Source organism: Osmerus mordax, chromosome 22 (assembly GCF_038355195.1).
Source record: "Osmerus mordax isolate fOsmMor3 chromosome 22, fOsmMor3.pri, whole genome shotgun sequence".
Taxonomy (NCBI): domain Eukaryota; kingdom Metazoa; phylum Chordata; class Actinopteri; order Osmeriformes; family Osmeridae; genus Osmerus; species Osmerus mordax.
Window position 1 is genome coordinate 992425 of NC_090071.1, and position 20950 is coordinate 1013374.

General features: G+C 53.9%; 1 protein-coding gene across 1 annotated transcript; it reads right to left on the minus strand.

The window, feature by feature from the left end:
• Window positions 1-2: 2 nt before the first annotated feature.
• Window positions 3-20225, minus strand: ly75 (lymphocyte antigen 75). Its single transcript, XM_067259934.1, has 35 exons — window positions 20056-20225; window positions 18860-19228; window positions 17832-18002; window positions 17454-17609; window positions 16689-16808; window positions 16189-16320; window positions 15657-15842; window positions 12629-12783; window positions 12354-12452; window positions 12182-12270; window positions 11704-11876; window positions 11231-11439; window positions 10984-11126; window positions 10807-10885; window positions 10421-10492; window positions 9659-9782; window positions 9464-9499; window positions 8880-9049; window positions 8702-8760; window positions 8549-8625; window positions 8175-8311; window positions 7854-7959; window positions 7365-7519; window positions 7017-7146; window positions 6539-6759; window positions 6282-6444; window positions 6015-6179; window positions 5723-5845; window positions 5447-5632; window positions 5133-5356; window positions 3257-3434; window positions 2632-2793; window positions 2420-2536; window positions 1898-2101; window positions 3-1267 (listed from the first exon to the last, which is right to left on the minus strand). Exons 1-35 carry the CDS (start codon window positions 20153-20155, stop codon window positions 1092-1094), a joined length of 5166 nt encoding a protein of 1721 aa, XP_067116035.1. The 5' UTR covers window positions 20156-20225; the 3' UTR covers window positions 3-1091.
• Between the last annotated feature and the right edge of the window lie 725 nt (window positions 20226-20950).

A 20950-nucleotide genomic window follows, 5' to 3' on the forward strand; every position in this document is an offset into this window, starting at 1 on the left:
CAGGGAAAAACAAACCAGTTTATTGAAGAAAATGTCAGCAGTGTTGCAATTTTGGATTTTCTAAAGTATTTATTTAAACATTTTGCGGGTTTACCTTTTTGATATGGTTTGGTTAAGAAGCAACTAAAAGACAGGTATGTCACAAGTCCAAAGCATCTTTGGTTTAAGTTTGGAAAACAAATTATATTTACAAGGCATTTTACAGCAGTTGAGGCAGTTTCAGGCCTCTGCAGTGCGATTGGCTCAGGAAGCTAAATCTTAGTTGGCTCTCGAACACAGAACTATTGTGCATGAAGATGGCAGGAACTGCTTGTAAGGCAACACTTGTAGGAACACAATTTTTTTTTTTTAAAGTGCATCATTATCAGTAGCTTTAGTGCAAAGGACAGGAAAGAGGCAGTCTAGCTCAAACCCAACAACACGTTATAAATCAAGTGGATCGTTCTAGAATCTAGAACTACGCTTCGTTCTGCGGTTATATAGGAAGATTGGATGTCTGCAGCGTTAACTTGGCACTCCGGTAAAAATAAACGCGCCCGAATGATTACATGACTTCCTACAGTAATATTCCAATCCACATTACTGAACATTTGCAGTGGTCAACATTTACATGACTGACAGTATCAACAATACTTTCATCTGACGTACCACTAAGACTTTCACTCAAACCAAATCGTGTAAGAATTATTCACAGGTCAGCATAAGAGGGAAACAATCACTATTTCAAAGTGCAAGAATTATTCATTAAAAAGAGTTTGAAAAAGTGTAGCCAACCTTTGTGAACGTACAAAAGCAATGAACAAGTTAAACCAGACGATCCAGTGCTTAAATATTAACAGCCAAGAAGCCATTTCAATCCTATCTGACGGCTTGTTCCACAAACACTGGACAGACCAGCCTCGTCATTAACATTCATATTTAAAACAACTGCACTTTCAGGTCACACAATCCTGTCAATATTTACAACTTAAAAGACACTTCTTGGTCTGTCTACCTTTGTGGGGGGGGGGGGGGGGGGGGGGGGGTCAAGGAAATAAATAACGTTGTCGTCAAAGCTGCGCTGTCATGTTTGGGGTGTGTGTGGGACAGCATCACTCGTCCTCGTTGATGATGCTGGTCGTGTCGGCTTCATCGAAGTTCCTCTTGTACCGGACGGTGGAGGAGAAACGAGTGCGGTTCTTCTTGTACACGATGAAGGCGACAGCAGCCAGGAGACTGAGCAGGAGGATGATGAAGAAGCCCAGAGCCACGGGCAACCCTCTCGACCCTGCGCAGAGAGAGAGAGAGAGAGACAGACAGACACACACACACAGAGAGAATCAGCTAGGGTGTTCTCTCTTAGAAAAGATGACCTCTGACCTAAGACAAGCCTGTCAGCCTTGATGTGTGCGTGTAGTGAAATCAGTCAGCCTTGATGTGTAGTGAAATCAGTCAGCCATGATGTGTAGTGAAATCAGTCAGCCATGATGTGTAGTGAAATCAGTCAGCCTTGATGTGTAGTGAAATCAGTCAGACTTGATGTGTGCGTGTAGTGAAATCAGTCAGACTTGATGTGTAGTGAAATCAGTCAGACTTGATGTGTTGTGAAATCAGTCAGACTTGATGTGTGCGTGTAGTGAAATCAGTCAGACTTGATGTGTGCGTGTAGTGAAATCAGTCAGACTTGATGTGTGCGTGTAGTGAAATCAGTCAGACTTGATGTGTAGTGAAATCAGTCAGACTTGATGTGTGCGTGTAGTGAAATCAGTCAGACTTGATGTGTAGTGAAATCAGTCAGACTTGATGTGTTGTGAAATCAGTCAGCCATGATGTGTAGTGAAATCAGTCAGCCTTGATGTGTAGTGAAATCAGTCAGACTTGATGTGTGCGTGTAGTGAAATGTGTTGGCTCCTCTCACGTGTGCTGGTCTTGCAGACGAGGCGGCTGAGGCTGTCCTTGCAGCTGACTGTGGTCCAGGATCCTGCGTCCGTAGACACCATGACCACACAGGGGGGCCCCACGCCCCGCCCAGACCCCCAGACGCCCGGCCCAGACCACTGCCCACCCGGCCCAAAGTTGGAGAAGCTCACTGTGGATCCGTCCATCCAGGACACTGGCTGTCCTGGATGAGGAGAGGAGGAAGAGAGACAGGAGTGGAGAGAGAGAGACAGGAGAGGAGAGAGAGAGACAGGAGAGGAGAGAGAGAGACAGCAGAGGAGGGAGAACAGCAGGAGATTAAGGATCAGGTGAGGAGTTCTAACTGTGTTTCATTGGTCAGAGTCATCGAACGCTCTGTATCTGGGCCAGGGTCAGAGGTTAGCCCCTGACCCAGGGTCAGTGTCAGAGGTTAGCCCCTGACCCAGGGTCAGTGTCAGAGGTTAGCCCCTGACCCAGGGTCAGTGTCAGAGGTTAGCCCCTGACCCAGGGTCAGTGTGCGTACCCTCTGAGTCCAGCTCCAGACCCAGCCAGGCACGGCTGGTGATGAGGGGGCTCTTCTCCATGTAGTCCCTCACAAAGTCATTCTCCTCCTTGGTCTTGATGGTCAGCACCTGGGCACCTGGGGACAAATGACAGGCGAGCGTCTCGTCATCGTCGTCCAATCAGAAGTGACAGCAGGGACAGGTCAGAGGTCACGAGGGGGAGGAGCCTCACCCAGACTCAGACAGATGTCCTTGGCCTGCTCCATGCTGTAGACGGAGTAGTTGTAGAAGGTCATGTCGAAAGCGTAGCAGTGGTCCTGGAACTCCACCCACCTCGACTGGACCTGGCTCTCTGGACAGTTGGTGGTCGTCGGGGGCAACTGCTGGGTGGCTCCTAGCAACCCCGCCACAATGAGAAAGACACAGTTTTAAAATGGTATTAAGTGTTAGTGTTGTTTATTAAAACAAAGTTTGAGGTGGGTGGTTGGTGAGGGAGGGTGTGGAGGGAGATGTGTGGAGGGAGGGTGATGTGTGGAGGGAGGGTGTGTGGAGGGAGGGTGTGGAGGGAGATGTGTGGAGGGAGGGTGTGTGGAGGGAGGGTGTGGAGGGAGATGTGTGGAGGGAGGGTGTGGAGGGAGATGTGTGGAGGGAGGGTGTGGAGGGAGGGTGTGTGGAGGGAGGGTGTGGAGGGAGGGTGTGGAGGGAGATGTGTGGAGGGAGATGTGTGGAGGGAGATGTGTGGAGGGAGATGTGTGGAGGGAGGGTGTGGAGGGAGATGTGTGGAGGGAGATGTGTGGAGGGAGATGTGTGGAGGGAGATGTGTGGAGGGAGGGTGTGGAGGGAGGGTGTGGTCTCACTCTGAAAGGGGGTGGAGAAGGTGGTGTTGTAGCAGATGGCTCCATCCACGGTGTCGTGGCAGTCCTTCCTGTCCCAGGCCCCGGAGGGCGTCACCAACACGCAGCCCTTCAGACCCGGGCTCAGACGCTGGTAGTCGTTCTTGGTCCCGTCAGACCACTCGTACACAGAGCCCTGCGCCTGCACACACAGCATGGTGTCACCCCCCACAGCACGCTGTCACCCCCCACAGCACGCTGTCACCCCCCACAGCACGGTGTCACCCCCCGCTGTCACCCCCCACAGCACGCCGTCACCCCCCACAGCACGGCGTCACCCCCCACAGCACGGCGTCACCCCCCACAGCACGCCGTCACCCCCCACAGCACGCCGTCACCCCCCACAGCACGCCGTCACCCCCCACAGCACGCCGTCACCCCCCACAGCACGCCGTCACCCCCCACAGCACGCCGTCACCCCCCACAGCACGCCGTCACCCCCCACAGCACGGTGTCACCCCCCACAGCACGCCGTCACCCCCCACAGCACGCCGTCACCCCCCACAGCACGCCGTCACCCCCCACAGCACGGTGTCACCCCCCACAGCACGGTGTCCCCCCCCACAGCACGCCGTCACCCCCCACAGCACGCCGTCCCCCCCCACAGCACGCCGTCCCCCCCCACAGCACGGTGTCCCCCCCCACAGCACGGTGTCCCCCCCCACAGCACGCTGTCCCCCCCCACAGCACGGTGTCACCCCCCACAGCACGCCGTCCCCCCCCACAGCACGCCGTCACCCCCCACAGCACGCCGTCACCCCCCACAGCACGCCGTCACCCCCCACAGCACGCCGTCCCCCCCCACAGCACGCCGTCCCCCCCCACAGCACGCCGTCCCCCCCCACAGCACGCCGTCACCCCCCACAGCACGCCGTCCCCCCCCACAGCACGCCGTCCCCCCCCACAGCACGCCGTCACCCCCCACAGCACGCCGTCCCCCCCCACAGCACGCCGTCCCCCCCCACAGCACGCCGTCCCCCCCCACAGCACGCCGTCCCCCCCCACAGCACGCCGTCCCCCCCCACAGCACGGTGTCCCCCCCCACAGCACGGTGTCCCCCCCCACAGCACGCCGTCCCCCCCCACAGCACGCCGTCCCCCCCCACAGCACGCCGTCCCCCCCCACAGCACGCCGTCCCCCCCCACAGCACGCCGTCCCCCCCCACAGCACGCCGTCCCCCCCCACAGCACGCCGTCACCCCCCACAGCACGCCGTCACCCCCCACAGCACGCCGTCACCCCCCACAGCACGGTGTCCCCCCCCACAGCACGGTGTCCCCCCCCACAGCACGCCGTCCCCCCCCACAGCACGCCGTCCCCCCCCACAGCACGCCGTCCCCCCCCACAGCACGCCGTCACCCCCCACAGCACGCCGTCACCCCCCACAGCACGGTGTCCCCCCCCACAGCACGGTGTCCCCCCCCACAGCACGCCGTCCCCCCCCACAGCACGCCGTCACCCCCCACAGCACGCCGTCCCCCCCCACAGCACGCCGTCCCCCCCCACAGCACGCCGTCCCCCCCCACAGCACGCCGTCCCCCCCCACAGCACGCCGTCACCCCCCACAGCACGCCGTCCCCCCCCACAGCACGGTGTCACCCCCCACAGCACGCCGTCCCCCCCCACAGCACGCCGTCCCCCCCCACAGCACGCCGTCCCCCCCCACAGCACGCCGTCCCCCCCCACAGCACGCTGTGCTCTACAAAAGCACCCCCCTCCGGGGTTGCTTCATAGTAACAGAGGGTTTACAAGTGAAAGCATATTATATTATATATTTATCAATATGTTACTTGAGGCCGTGTTGACGGTTTAATATAAAAGTGTAATAATATTATTCTCACGTCCTGACTGGACAGGCCGATCCAGAGTGGGAAGCCATCTCTCCTGGCGATGAGCTTCACGTGCGCGTCGTTCTGGGCGTCGTGCACGCTCGCCAGGTGCCCCCCCCGGGCGCCGCATGCCCGCAGCGCCTCGAACCAGCTCAGCTTGCTCCGCACCACCGAGTAGCTCAGGTTACCGTAGCGCTCGTACACACTGGACGACTGGTTGTAGTCCGCTTTGGAGTCTGGAGGGGAGTGGTAATGTGGAGGGAGGGGTCAGTATCTGTTGACTACACAATGTTGTGTGTGTGTGTGTGTGTTGGGGGGGTGCGTACCGTTGTCCAGTTTGCAGGCCACGATGCTCCGCTGTTTGAGGGGGTTGAAGAGGCGAGCGTTGGTGAACATCTCCCACTCTCCGTCTGTGTTGAGGGCAGCCATGAAGTCTGCCTGCACCAGAGGGCGCCCGCCTCGCCAGTTAGAGAACTGCACGTTAGTGCCGTCATACCACTTCATCTGCTGGTCTGGGGACAGACAGGGTCATACAAGGTCACACGCTGGCCACACGCACGCATGCACACACACACACACACACACACACACACACCACTCACCGGCGTGGTCTGTGAACACCCCCAGCCAGACAAACTGAACCAGGTTACTGAAGGGCAGCAGCTGCTGCTGGATGAACTTGTTCTCCTCGGCAGTCCTGATGGTCAGGATGTCAGCGCCCGCATCTGCAGACGCACGCGTGTGAGAGCGAGAGAGAGAGCGTGTGAGAGCGAGAGAGAGAGCGTGTAAGAGCGAGAGAGAGAGAGAGAGCGTGTGAGAGGAATGGATTTCTAGAATTCTAAAACTTTCTAAATATCAACTACCAGGTGTCAGTGCCCTCCCTCCCTCCCTCACCTAAGTTCTTGCAGGTGTTTTGAATCTGTCCTTTGTCGAACTCGTCCCACCTGGACGAGCTCAGCTGGAAAGTGTAACAGTTCTGCTTAAAGGGGATCCAGTTGGGTCCGCCGATCTTGTGAGGACATTTCACAGCTCTGTCCTCCGGCGTTGCAACGGTCTCGTCTGAAATGGAAGGATTGGAAAGGAAGTTTCTCTCTTATAAAAGAGTCAGTAAACCCGTAGGTCACAGAGACACACTTCCTGACTGGATCCAAGGGGTCTTACTGTTGGGGATGTGGCAGACGGCTCCAGCCAGCACCTCCTCGCAGGGCGTGGCCCTCCAGAAGCCCTGCATGTCCAGGTAGACGCAGGGGCCGCTGCCGGGCTCCGACGACCAGCGGCTGAACAAGGTGTGGCTGTGGTCCGTCCAATGGTAGTGCACCCCCTCCTGGAGGAACACGGCCATCAACAACAATAACATCAACAACAACAACATCAACAACAACATCAACAACAACACTAACTAGTCCAGGAGAACGTACGTCTTGGCTGCTCAGACCGATCCACATGGGGCTGTGCGCTCGGCTCACGTGCACGCTGAGGACGGCCTGCTGCAGGGCGTCCTCCACGCTGGCCAGGTCCATGCCCACAACCCGGCACTCCTCCAGCGCCTCGAACCAGGTGAGGTTCTGGTGCAGCAGCTGGAAGGTGTGCTGCCTCACCTGGAAGGGCTCCGTGGAGACGCTGGGAGCCTCAGGCTTGTCTGGGAACGCGGCAGCAAAGAAAAACAGATTTGTTTTGTGTGTGTTACTTGTCTTTTGCTATCTCCATGTAAGTGTCTGTGCTAGCTGTGTGCTGTGTGTACTTTGTGTGTGTACCTGCATAGTGTGTGTGTGTGTGTACCCGCGTTGTGTGTGTGTGTGTACCTGCATAGTGTGTGTGTGTACCCGCGTTGTGTGTGTGTGTGTGTACACCTGCGTAGTGTGTGTACCCGCGTTGTGTGTGTGTGTGTGTGTGTACCTGCGTAGTACTGGCAGAAGGACAGAGTCTTCTCGTCTGAGCAGGAGGTGTAGTCCCAGGAGCCCAGGATGGAGGAGTGGGGGTCGCTGGGGATGAACACACACAGGTCCATGCTGTCTGGGTCCAGGGTCTACACACACACCACACACCACACACACACACACACACCAGGAACACAGGGTCAACAACAACACAGGGAGACAGGGTGCAGCTCAGTGGTTAGAGCACTCAACTGCAGATCAAGAGCTTGCAGGCTCAAATCCTGGCTTTTGACTAAGGTGTCTGCTAAATGAATATGTGATAATATGACAGAGGTGTCAGTGGGGAGGGCAGGGGAGGAGAACTTGCATTGACGACCATGGGTCGGAGGAGGCCGTGAAGAAGGGGGTTAAAGTTGAGGAAGGAGACCGCTGTGTTGTCCACCCACTCAGGCTCCGAGTGTCTCAGCTTCAGGCCGATCCAGGAGGCCTGGGGCTCCGCAGGGAGCAGCGTGGTGACCAAGTCTAGCGGTGACACACACACACACAAATACATACACACACTTTGTCAACACTTTGTCAACAATCGTTGGAACCCAGTTCTAAGCCCACTCAGCAGGATGCAGCTGTGAAGTTGTTTGTTGCCCTCAGTCTGTGCTTATTGTAATATTGGCGTTGAGATGTTATTCTTGTTTGCGATGTGCCTGGTAAAAATACAGGACGTTCCTTTATTGTAGTAATCATAACTACGCACTTCTGATCCTTTATCTTCTGTTGTGCTTTTCTACACAGACTATTTGTACTTTGCTTAGGATAACAGCGTGTGCTAAATGAAGACGGTTCAGGAGCAGAGACCCACCCTGCTCCACCTGGTCAGAGATGGACAGCAGCGTTCCTGTCAGGGACTGGCAGAACTCGTTAGCTTTCTTGAACGTGAAGACACTGGGCTTGACCACCTTGTAGCACTGGAGAGAGACACAGCAACACATTAAATACAGATGCCAGTGACGATAGTCTTTTATTCTGTTGTTATACCCGTCTCAAATCATAACTCACTGTGAGAGTGTGTACAGAATATGTTGGAATGGGGTGACTGTGGTATGTGTGTGTACAGTTTATACTACACTGTGTGTGTGTGTGTGTGTGTGTGTGTACTGGCAGGGGTCAGGCATTGACCAACCTTGTCTCTGAAGGCGATTGAATCGTTCCTGCAGGGCGTTCCCCAGGGGTGGGGCTGAAGAAGGTTCCTCTCCACCAGTGTGCTGTTGTGTTTCTCACACACAAATGGCAGGTGGGTCCCACAACTACGCTCGTAGTCTGGTTTGGAGGAAGAGTGTGTATGTGAGAGAGAGTGTGTGTGTGTGTGTGTGTGTGTGTGAATAAGTGTGTGTGAAACAGAGGGAGATGTTGTCAGTAAAACACCACACTAATGATCAGTCAAACTCTGTGGAGGGTCACTAATATCCAGACTTCCCAACGCCCCAGTCTGAGGTAGGAGCAGATGACAGCTGTACAGCCTCTATCTCTGGACAGGAAGCAGGAAGTGATGCGTACCTGGGAAGAGACTGCCCAGTCTGAAGGAAGTACACCGGCCCAGGAAGTTCTGGTGGAAGTGTCTCATCTGGTTGAAACTGAGGAGACATCTGTTCATCAGCCTCTGGGGTTCTTGCTGTGTATGTGGAGCGTGTGTGTGTGTGTGTAACTTACGTCATCGGGAAATAACTTCCTGGATCCCTCAGATCAACCCACCAACTAGTCTCTGGAACCTGCTCAGTGATGTCACAAGACACAACAGTGAAGGCAAGGACAACAACCCACACACACACACACACACACACTTGTGTCCACACGAACACACGCACGCACACACTGGTGCTGTCCTCACCTTGGGCAGGTGTGTGTTGATGAGCCTGGCTGAGTCGAAGTTGCGGGGAGAGGCAAGCCGGCTCCCGTTGGAGGAGCAGAAGAGACTGGCCTCCTCGTACGGCAGCACAGGCTCCGACACCAGCCAGAACTCTGACCTGTCCATGAAGAAGGACGTCTGGTGGTGGCCGTCTGACACACACACACACACACACACACACACACAATCACACAATCACGTTCCTACGCCCTGGACTGCTCTTGACATTTGTACTTTTTTGGTGTGCACACGAATGTGGCATGTACATTTAGTCATTTAGCAGACGCTCTTATCCAGGCATGTATGTTCGCTGAGACGTATTGACCCCTGTGCTGAAGTGAGTGCTGAGTTTAGGCTGGGTGTGACAGTGTAGGGGTGATATGTGGGTGTGGTGTCTGGGTGTGACAGTGTAGGGGTGATGTCTGGGTGTGGTGTCTGGGTGTGACAGTGTAGGGGTGGTGTCTGGGTGTGGTGTCTGGGTGTGACAGTGTAGGGGTGGTGTCTGGGTGTGACAGTGTAGGGGTGGTGTCTGGGTGTGAGCTGTAGGTGTCGGTTGAGGTTCTCACCAGGGTTGTACCACTCTGGGGTCAGAGGAGTCCTTCCTGTTGAGACAAAACCAATCACACCATGAACTGAGACCATCCTGTGACATCTGACCCTTGCTCCTATTACCCCAGGTCGTCAGGGGTCGTAGACAGAGACACACTCACAAGCACAGATCGACAGGAGCGCACACACACGCACACAGTGTCTAATCTTACCCCTGGGTATCTGGCAGATCCACTCCATCTTGGCGTCACAGTGGAAGGGGGAGGTGAAGAAGGGCTTGGGAGGAGGGTCTCGAAGCAGGTAGAGGAACAGGCTCCGGAACGTTCCTCTCGTCGTCTGTCGAGGAGGAACAGACAGACGTCACCTCCAGATGAACTGATGGTGGCTGGATAAGCAGCTGTCTTTCTGACGAGGGCTGGTGTGTTACTCACAAATATCCTCACTTTAGATAATAGGTGACCTAAATTCAGATCAGCAGTTTTCAGCAGTAGTCTCTCTATACAGACCTCTCTCTCTCTCTCTCTCTCCCTCTCCCCCTCCCTCTCTCTCCCACTCCCTCCCTCTCCCTCCCTCTCCCTCTCCCTCCCTCTCCCTCTCCCTCCCTCTCCCTCTCCCTCCCTCTCCCTCTCCCTCTCCCTCTCCCTCTCCCTCTCCCTCTCCCTCTCCCTCTCCCTCTCCCTCTCCCTCTCCCTCTCTCAACTCCACACACTACTCATGTGGAGCATTGAGTGGAACAGACTAGATAATGTAATAGAAAGATGTAATGAAGTTAGAACCGGATGAGCCAACACCCCACGCCTCACACCAGGGTCAGTCTGGGTCACACGCCACGCCTCACACCAGGGTCAGTCTGGGACACACGCCACGCCTCACACCAGGGTCAGTCTGGGACACACGCCACGCCTCACACCAGGGTCAGTCTGGGTCACACGCCACGCCCCACACCAGGGTCAGTCTGGGGCCATCACACCTACCTTGAAAGCGGCACAGTTGCGGTCGTACTCGTCATCATGGTGGAAGTCCTGGTGTAGCACGTCCATGGAGACCTACCAGGAGAGACACCGGTAGAGAGGAGGAGAGGGACCAGGAGAGAGGAGGAGAGACACCAGGAGAGAGGAGGAGAGACACCAGGAGGGAGGAGGAGAGACACCAGGAGGGAGGAGGAGAGACACCAGGAGGGAGGAGGAGAGACACCAGGAGGGAGGAGGAGACACCAGGAGGGAGGAGGAGAGACACCAGGAGAGAGGAAGAGAAGGCAGAAGAGAGGAGGTCAGACTGCAGCCAGTAGACAGCTCGACAGTTATCAAAGATAAGACTTCTTTGTGTGAGGTGTGCGTGTGTGCTCCAGAGAGGGTTGTACCGGCCGGCCGTCGCTCCACGTCCAGGCAGGGTCAGCGGGGTTCCTCCGGTTCAGCCCCACCCAGAAGAAACGGTCGTTACTGCAACAGGAAGCAGGAAGTGACACGCCACGGTCAGGGAGGTTCTGACAGACCTCATTAGGTTATCCATGTGTGTGTGTGTGTATGTGTGTGCGTACCTGATGGTGTCCCTCATGACAGAGTGCAGAGCAGACATCTCCAGGGGGTGAATGAGGCTGGGGAGGTGAGCCCCCAGACCCTCACAAAACCTCTCAGCCTCCTCCCACGACCTCTTCCTCCCCAGCCTCTCCTTGTGGAACACCTGACACACACACACACTTAATGAAGGTATACACACCCCGGAATATCTTGAACAGGCAGGTAGACAGGCCCACACACCCTACTCCTTGCAGACCCCAGCCTCACCTTGTAGCAGTAAGATATTCCGTCTCTGGAGACCCAGCTCTTTGGGCAGGGCAGCGAGGGGGAGGGGGGCGTGGGGGCCGGGGGGGGCGTGGGGGCCGGGGAACCCACGTCTGTCCTGCAGATGGAGCCGGCCCTGAACGCACTGCAGTTCCTCACCTCCCACCTGCCCAGCTGGGCTGAGGACATCACCACGCAGCCCCCCACCGTGGCTGCAACACACAACAAGTTTGGTTTTCTATCCTCAATGGGCCCGACCATTCAAAAGTGTGTTATCTGTGATCCCTAACCCTTGATGTAATTATAATCCTAACCCTAACTCTAAAACTGTTAAAAGCATTTGAAGTCACAGGGTCCAGCTAAAGGCCCACAACAGGTGAAGTCTTTCACGTCTCAATACGCTTGTGACAACATTTGGTCTCCACAAGGGTAGCTAAACAGGAGCACAATCTCAAAGCCCCACACCACACCCTCACCGTCAGGCTCGTTCCAGCCCCAGTTGGCGTAGCTGAGAGGCTGAGCGCGCTGGGAGGGGCGGGTCCACAGGAACTCCCCAGTGTTGTTGACATCCTGCAGGCTGGTCCAGAAGAAGAGGCTCTGCTGCTTGTCCTGCTCCCCAAGCAGCCTGCTGACGAACGCCTGCTCATACCTGCAACACCCACGCAGGAACCAGAAACACACACGAGAGACTGAGAGATAAAGACAGTGAGACACAGATAACAGAGAGAGATAACAGAGAGATATGAGAATGAGAGAGAGATATGAGAATGAGAGAGAGATATGAGAGTGAGAGTGAGAGAGTGAGAGAGATAGAGTGAGAGTGAGAGAGAGTGAGAGAGTGAGAGAGATAGAGTGAGAGTGAGAGAGAGTGAGAGAGAGAGTGAGAGAGTGAGAGAGATAGAATGAGAGTGAGAGTGAGAGAGAGAGGTATGTAGAGAGATAGTAGTCCTGTACCTGTTCCTGATGCTGAGGTTACAGTGCTCCTCGAAGGCGACCTGTTTGAGGTCCACTTTGTAACAGGAACTTCCATGTCTTTGCCACCCCTGGAACAGAGAGGAGAACATCAGAGCCCTGCGCTGGGCTGTGTGTGTGTGTGTGTGTGTAAGGACGAGGGGCGAGTCCTCACAGGTAGGCATCCTGAGGCAGGGGTGCAGGGCTCCTGGCCGGGCCGCTGGCAGAGGAAGGGCAGCTTGCGGTCACAGTCCTCCACCCTCCAACCATGAGACTGGAGAACACGATGAGAGACTCAGGTGGCAAGACAGGACTGGACACACTCGCTGACACACACACACACACACACACTCCCTCACACACACACACACACACACACCCTCCCTCACACACAAGCTCTCTCACAAAAGACACTCCTTTACACACACACACCCCCTCCCTCCCTGGTACCTCTCCTGAGTAGCAGACACAGCTGGTGTTTGCGGAGGGCTGTGTGGGCTGACTGGGCCCCCAGTGTGTAAAGCGGACAGGGGACCCGTCAGTCCACCTGAACACAGCTGGGTCCTCGCTGGCCTTCAGACCTGTCCACACGTCCAGACCCTCACCTAGGGGACACACACACCGTCACTACACACACACACCGTCACTACACACACACACTGTCACTACACACACACACACACACACACACACTGTCACTACACACACACACACACACACACACACTGTCACTACACACACACACACACACACACACTGTCACTACACACACACACACACACACACTGTCACTACACACACACACACACACACCCTGTCACTACACACACACACACACACACACTGTCACTACACACCCTGTCACTACACACACACACACACACACACTGTCACTACACACCCTGTCACTACACACACACACACACACACACACTGTCACTACACACACACACACACACACCCTGTCACTACACACCCTGTCACTACACACACACCGTCACTACACACACTGTCACTACACACACACACACACACACACTGTCACTACACACACACACACACACACCCTGTCACTACACACACACACACACACACACACACACTGTCACTACACACCCTGTCACTACACACACACACACACACACACTGTCACTACACACCCTGTCACTACACACACACACACACACACACACTGTCACTACACACACACACACACACACCCTGTCACTACACACCCCGTCACTACACACACACACCGTCACTACACACCCCGTCACTACACACCCCGTCACTACACACACACACCGTCACTACACACCCCGTCACTACACACACACACCGTCACTACACACCCCGTCACTACACACACCCCGTCACTACACACACACACCGTCACTACACACCCCGTCACTACACACACACACCGTCATTACACACCCCGTCACTACACACCCCGTCACTACACACACACACCGTCACTACACACCCCGTCACTACACACACACACCGTCACTACACACCCCGTCACTACACACACACACCGTCACTACACACCCCGTCACTACACACACCCCGTCACTACACACACACACCGTCACTACACACACCGTCACTACACACACACACCGTCACTACACACACCGTCACTACACACACACACCGTCACTACACACCCCGTCACTACACACACCGTCACTACACACACACACCGTCACTACACACCCCGTCACTACACACACACACCGTCACTACACACCCCGTCACTACACACACCGTCACTACACACACACACCGTCACTACACACCCCGTCACTACACACACCGTCACTACACACACACACCGTCACTACACACCCCGTCACTACACACACACACCGTCACTACAAACACACACCGTCACTACACACACCGTCACTACACACACACACTGTCACTACACACCCCGTCACTACACACACCGTCACTACACACCCCGTCACTACACACACCGTCACTACACACACACCGTCACTACACACCCCGTCACTACACACACCGTCACTACACACACACACCGTCACTACACACCCCGTCACTACACACACCGTCACTACACACACACACCGTCACTACACACCCCGTCACTACACACACACACCGTCACTACACACACACACACACACACACTGTCACTACACACCCCGTCACTACACACCCCGTCACTACACACACACACCGTCACTACACACCCCGTCACTACACACACCGTCACTACACACACACACCGTCACTACACACCCCGTCACTACACACACACACCGTCACTACACACACACACACACACACACTGTCACTACACACCCCGTCACTACACACACACCGTCACTACACACACACCCCGTCACTACACACACACACTGTCACTACACACCCCGTCACTACACACACACACTGTCACTACACACACCGTCACTACACACACACACACACACACACTGTCACTACACACACACACACACACTGTCACTACACACACACACACACACTGTCACTACACACCCCGTCACTACACACCCCGTCACTACACACCCCGTCACTACACACACACACACACACACACCGTCACTACACACACACACTGTCACTACACACCCCGTCACTACACACACACACACACACCGTCACTACACACCCCGTCACTACACACACACACACACACACACCGTCACTACACACACACACTGTCACTACACACCCCGTCACTACACACACACACACACCGTCACTACACACACACACTGTCACTACACACCCCGTCACTACACACACACACTGTCACTACACACCCCGTCACTACACACACACACACACACACACTGTCACTACACACACACACACACACTGTCACTACACACACACCGTCACTACACACACACACACACACACCCCGTCACTACACACACACCGTCACTACACACACACACTGTCACTACACACCCCGTCACTACACACACACACTGTCACTACACACCCCGTCACTACACACACACACACACACACACTGTCACTACACACACACACACACACTGTCACTACACACACACCGTCACTACACACACACACCCCGTCACTACACACACACCGTCACTACACACACACACACACACACCCCGTCACTACACACACACCCCGTCACTACACACACCGTCACTACACACACACACACACACACACTGTCACTACACACCCCGTCACTACACACACACCCCGTCACTACACACACCGTCACTACACACACACACACACACACACTGTCACTACACACACACAGTCACTACACACACACAGTCACTACACACACTGTCACTACACACACACACACAGTCACTACACACACACACAGTCACTACACACACTGTCACTACATACACACACACACACAGTCCCTACACACACAGTCATACAGCTCTTTAACAGAGGTGTGTGTAGTCCGGGTCACCTGTGTGGAAGTGTGTGTGTATCATCTCCAGGCTGTCCAGGCTGTGCAGGCTGCTAAGGTTCCCCCCCAGGGACACACAGAGCGCCTGGGCCTGCCTGAAGCTGGAGGCCTCCTTCCCCAGCTGGTAGCAGCCTCTTTCCCAGGACACCCAGCCTTCCTCACACACACACGACTCCTCTGCAGGGGCTGCAGGGACACAACCAGCACAGGAACTCAGGAGATACATACATGTTACATTAGACATGTTAGATGTTATATATCCATGTGTTTCAACTGCTTTTTTTGGTCTATTTTAAACAGTGTTGTCTTCTCTTGTTATTTATCTAGTTGAACTATGTTACCAGCAAGGGGGCTTGGGGAGGTGGTACCTGCAGGGGGAGGGTGGGGGAGGTGGTACCTGCAGGGGGAGGGTGGGGGAGGTGGTACCTGCAGGGGGAGGCTGGGGGAGGTGGTACCTGCAGGGGGAGGTGGTACCTGCAGGGGGAGGGTGGGGGAGGTGGTACCTGCAGGGGGAGGGTGGGGGAGGTGGTACCTGCAGGGGGAGGGTGGGGGAGGGTCTTCTTGCAGATGTACGGTAGACGTTGTCCACACGCCTCCGCTTCAAAGCTGTGCTGAGAGTTCATCACCCCACAGTCCTGCTCCGTCAGAGAGGAGGGTGGCATCCCTGTCACACACACACACACTTCCTGTTCAGCGTCCGCTCTCACACACACACACCTAGCCAACAACAGCATGAACTCTAACCCTGGCCTCCAACCCTGGCCTCCAACCCTGGCCTCCAACCCTGGCCTCCAACCCTGGCCTCCAACCCTGGCCTCCAACCCTGGCCTCCAACCCTGGCCTCCAACCCTGGCCTCCAACCCTGGCCTCAGACCTGAGCACCAGGGAGAGCCTGGCAGACACCAGCCTCAACATACTGAAGCTAGACCATGATAATATCCTCCACCACTGTAACATACTGAAGCTAGACCATGATAATATCCACCACCACTGTAACATACTGAAGCTAGACTATCCTACTGGTGTACTCACCTGTGTCCCAGCGCAGGTAGGACAGGGGCGAGCCGTCAGACCACTGCCACCCCTGGGAGGAGTCGAGCTGGTGCAGGCCTACCCACACCCGGTCAGGCATCTGGCTGTGGCCCCCGTCCGCTGCAAGGCACAGCGAGGGCAAAACTACACAGTCACTACATTTGTTTATTATTCATTACAAAGTCAAGCGGGCCAGCACTGTCTGACGAAAAGCCTGTGATTAACTTGAAGTACATCCTTTATTACAATGTGAAAATAATTTGTAAAAGTTTATAATCATTTTGCTTGGATTCAGAAGCAGCCGTTTAAGTTCTCTCTCCAAAATAAACTTTACAATGATGATAATAATAGCCATGGTAACAGTTCTTTTCAATTGTGTGTGTGTCAACAAAAACAGCGCAAGCTCCACAGCACCCTGTAACGCAAAACAAAAGACATCCTGTTGGGTTTGAGATCACACACACACACACACACACAGACAGACACACACACACACACACACACACAGACAGACAGAGACAGAGAGAGAGAGAGAGAGAGAGAGAGAGAGAGAGAGAGAGAGAGAGAGAGAGAGAGAGAGAGAGAGAGAAAGTAGGTATGTGGCAAGACTGACTGTTAGAACACTGCTGCTTCTGAAAAGGAAAACCACAAAACAGCTGACTGCTCTACCTCACCCTGCCCTGATGGCTCAGTCACTCTCTCACACACCACACGTCCTCCCTCTCTCTCTCTCTCTCTCACCCCCCCAGATGAGCAGGTACTTACGGAGGGGGAAGGAGGCTCTGTCAGGGCTGCTCATGCTGAGCAGGTCGGACCCCTGGCTGCGACATGAGTCCAGTGCTTCCTGCCAGCTCACCGCCGCGCTGAACACAAACTGGTAGCACGGCCCTGTGCCCTGGAACGACTGCCCACAGCCTTCCTCTGCACAACACACACACACACACACAGCTGGGTGTCAGGACGAGGGTGTGTGTGAGATTTAGTGTGTGTGAGAGAAAGATTTAGCGTGTGAGAGAAAGATTTAGTTAGTGTGTGTTAGAGCTTAGAATCGACTGTGTGTACATGAATGAGCCTGTATTAGATGGTGTGTGCATGGGTGCAGTGTGTGTGTGTGTGTACAGAAAGACAACTGTTCAAACGTGCCAGGAGTGAGACAGACGCCCCACTTGCGGTCGAGGTCGTAGTTGGAGGAGGTGGAGCACCAGGGCTGGTCGTGGTCCTGGTCGGACAGACAGCTGTGGGTCCAGGCCCCGGCATACAGGAAGGGAAACACACATGGCGCGCCTGCAGAGTTACCCTTGCTGGTGTGGATGACTGGAGGCGGAGAGACACACTGTTTAGAAACCAGCATCCGCTAGAGAACTGCCAGCTGGGGCCCCCCTCACCAGGGGCCCCCCTCTCCCTGCACTAGTAGCCCCCCACACTAGAAGCCTCCTCACCAGAAAGAGAAACTTCCTGAACACCTGGAGGAGCTGCAGTCGTTAGAAATGACATCTGTTGCTTAATGGATTTGTCCGTCACTCATAATATTCTTCCGCTTCTTGCTGTCCAGTCATTCTAAAGTCATTATTTATTTACAGTAGGCCTTCTTCCCCATTATGAAAGCTCTTCGAAATAGTCAATGAGTACACCCAGGAAGATAACACACGCCACAGACCAAACAAACTTCATTTTGTGTAGATGTGTGCTCACGATAAAAACAGACAGTCGGATTGCTTTTGTGTGTACAGCAACATGGAGATCAGAACAGGCGGTAGCATTTAGGGACTATACCAAGACTACTTGACTATGTGAAACTAAAAGGGTTTATTAGGTGTTGAGTCATTCTGGCGTTGGCATGGCAGTTGGTGGAAGAGAAACAATGTCACATGACATGGAGGTATTCCCCTCATGTTGCAAGAGCAAAACCCACTTCTTGGCTAAATCATATTGGCTGGTTAGATCAATTTAAGTTAAATTTTTTTTTTTAGATATATATCTCGATCGAAATTCATGTAACTTCAAGTGTACCGTTACAGAATAAGTACACGGTAACAGGTGAAATTCACACAGAAAAGCAGCTGTAGCGTCATTTGGCTTGTTTACAAACAAGCCGTCTGAAGAGGAAAGACTTCGAGAGAGACTTCGAGAGAGAGAGAGACTTCGAGAGAGACTTCGAGAGAGAGACCTACCGCGGTACGGACGCTGGCAGATGTTGTCCTGAGACCCGCCCCTCATCCAGACATCGTCCGAGTCTCGCCGGGCCTGGACGCTACTCCCGGCTGCCACTAGTGATATCTGGTACTGGGTGTGCACGGCTCCCCCGCGGCAGAACCATCTCAGCAAGTTGTTTCCCGTGGAGTTGCAGGGATACAGGCCCAGAGTCTTGGAGCGCACCTCCACGCCCAGGCAGCGGGTCGAGTCCAGGTGGAACAGCTGCTGTGACGACCCCCACTTCCACTTGGCCTTTGCGTCGCACGCCCCTAGAGCCATCCCCAAGCCCTGCGGCAACATGCACTGCCCGTTGCCGTTGTGCTCGATGGTGAAGATGTCGTCTTCAGCTGGGGGGAGGGGGCAGTGGTACAGGGTTCAGTATCCGGGATATCAATCAAGATTTTCAGGTTATTTTCCGTGTTGTGTGGGGCGGATGCTTGGAGTTGCTAACTAGTTTTGCAGCCAGACGACCCAAAACAATACCGGTAGGACATTCTAAGGCTATGAAATAATGCTATTATACAAAACAATATATGTAAACAAACCAACCTTATAAAGACAGAAAGCAAAAACATGAAACAAAAACAATAACGTGGGCAACACTGTCCTACGATTAGAATTGTTCCCTTATTCACTGAAATAAATACAGGTTCACTGAAGCAAAGTTGTATTACAAAAACAAACGCATCTGGTGATCGTTTGTAACTTGAGCATTAGAAACAGAGCTGTCTATTAAGCGGTGACTCGCACATTTCTAGTTGTAATGACCTCAACCCGCCCTAGTCAGGCTGACCAACCGCCTCTGCGCATTCCATTCTTTCAAAACAAAGTTTGATGTGACGATCGTCTTAGGTTAGTTTAGGTCAGTCATGCTGAGAAATTGAATAAACAGAATTTACGGCTACACTTGTTGTCCCACGTGCAATTCCGCGGACTATACATTCAGGACTCAAACGTTATCTTAGCTTACTTCCTGCTTTTCCAAACTGAACAAAGGATTTGGCCCTTTTCGACAATGCGTTGAATATGCACTGACCATTTCTGCTATCAAGAGTAGGCTGCAACAGTATTTCTTGAGGTATTGAATGTGCGTAGTTAACCGCTACGTTTCATTTCGCCGACTTGTATGCTTCAATACTATCAGGGCACAGCAATGGAAACCACCTCAACTTACCAAAACTTCCAGCTAATGCGCAACATCCAAACCAAATAGTTTGCTCCCAGACAAGTAGAAATAAATATAGGCACACCGTTCCTTTAAATCTTTTCTCCATGATTATAACACAATTCTTCTGTTTCGATTCATGTGTCCGTCGGCTTCTAGTTGTGCATTATCAGATGTGCTTTACTGTGTGAGCTGTAGTTTCACATTCAGAAGTGACAGCTGCTGTATTTACCCCTCTCCCCGCCCCGCTCCCACGTGGTGTTTGACGCTAAAGACAACGTTTACGTGATTGGCCAACAGTTGGTTACGCCTCTCCACCGTAGCTTCATCAGAGCCTGTCTAAGGAGAGCCTGTCCACTCCCTATTAAGCCCCATTGTACCGAATTTTGTTGCAGTTACACCAGAGTTCCACTGGGGGTGATCACGGTCAAGTGCAAAATGAATGGGAGTCTATGGAGCTAAATGGCTAAATTTGCCTCTTTCGCCTGCATGTTCAACATAGATTATAAATCGAAAGTTGAATGAACGAGTATTTATGTCCTTTTGATTTCTTACAGGGTGAGTCGTTGTTGTCCATAACACGCTAGCATTCTGCTAATGAATGCTGATTGGTTAGTGAAAGACTGACTACGACCAGAGATCCCGCTTGATGGCATCCGAAGCGGAACCAGAATGTCAGAGCATTAGCAACATTAGCAACAACATTAGCAAGCCAAAACTCTTTCTAGCATGTGTATTGACAGGGAGAGCCTAACCTGTCAGCTGTGTTGTCCATGCCTCGAAAGAAAAAAGGAAGTGACCAGAACTTGCCGTAAAGCAGTATCGCTGGTCGTACGATGTCATTTACATTTTAAAAGGCTTAACACCCAGCAGTGTGTATTTGTTTTGCCTCCCCTTTCGAATT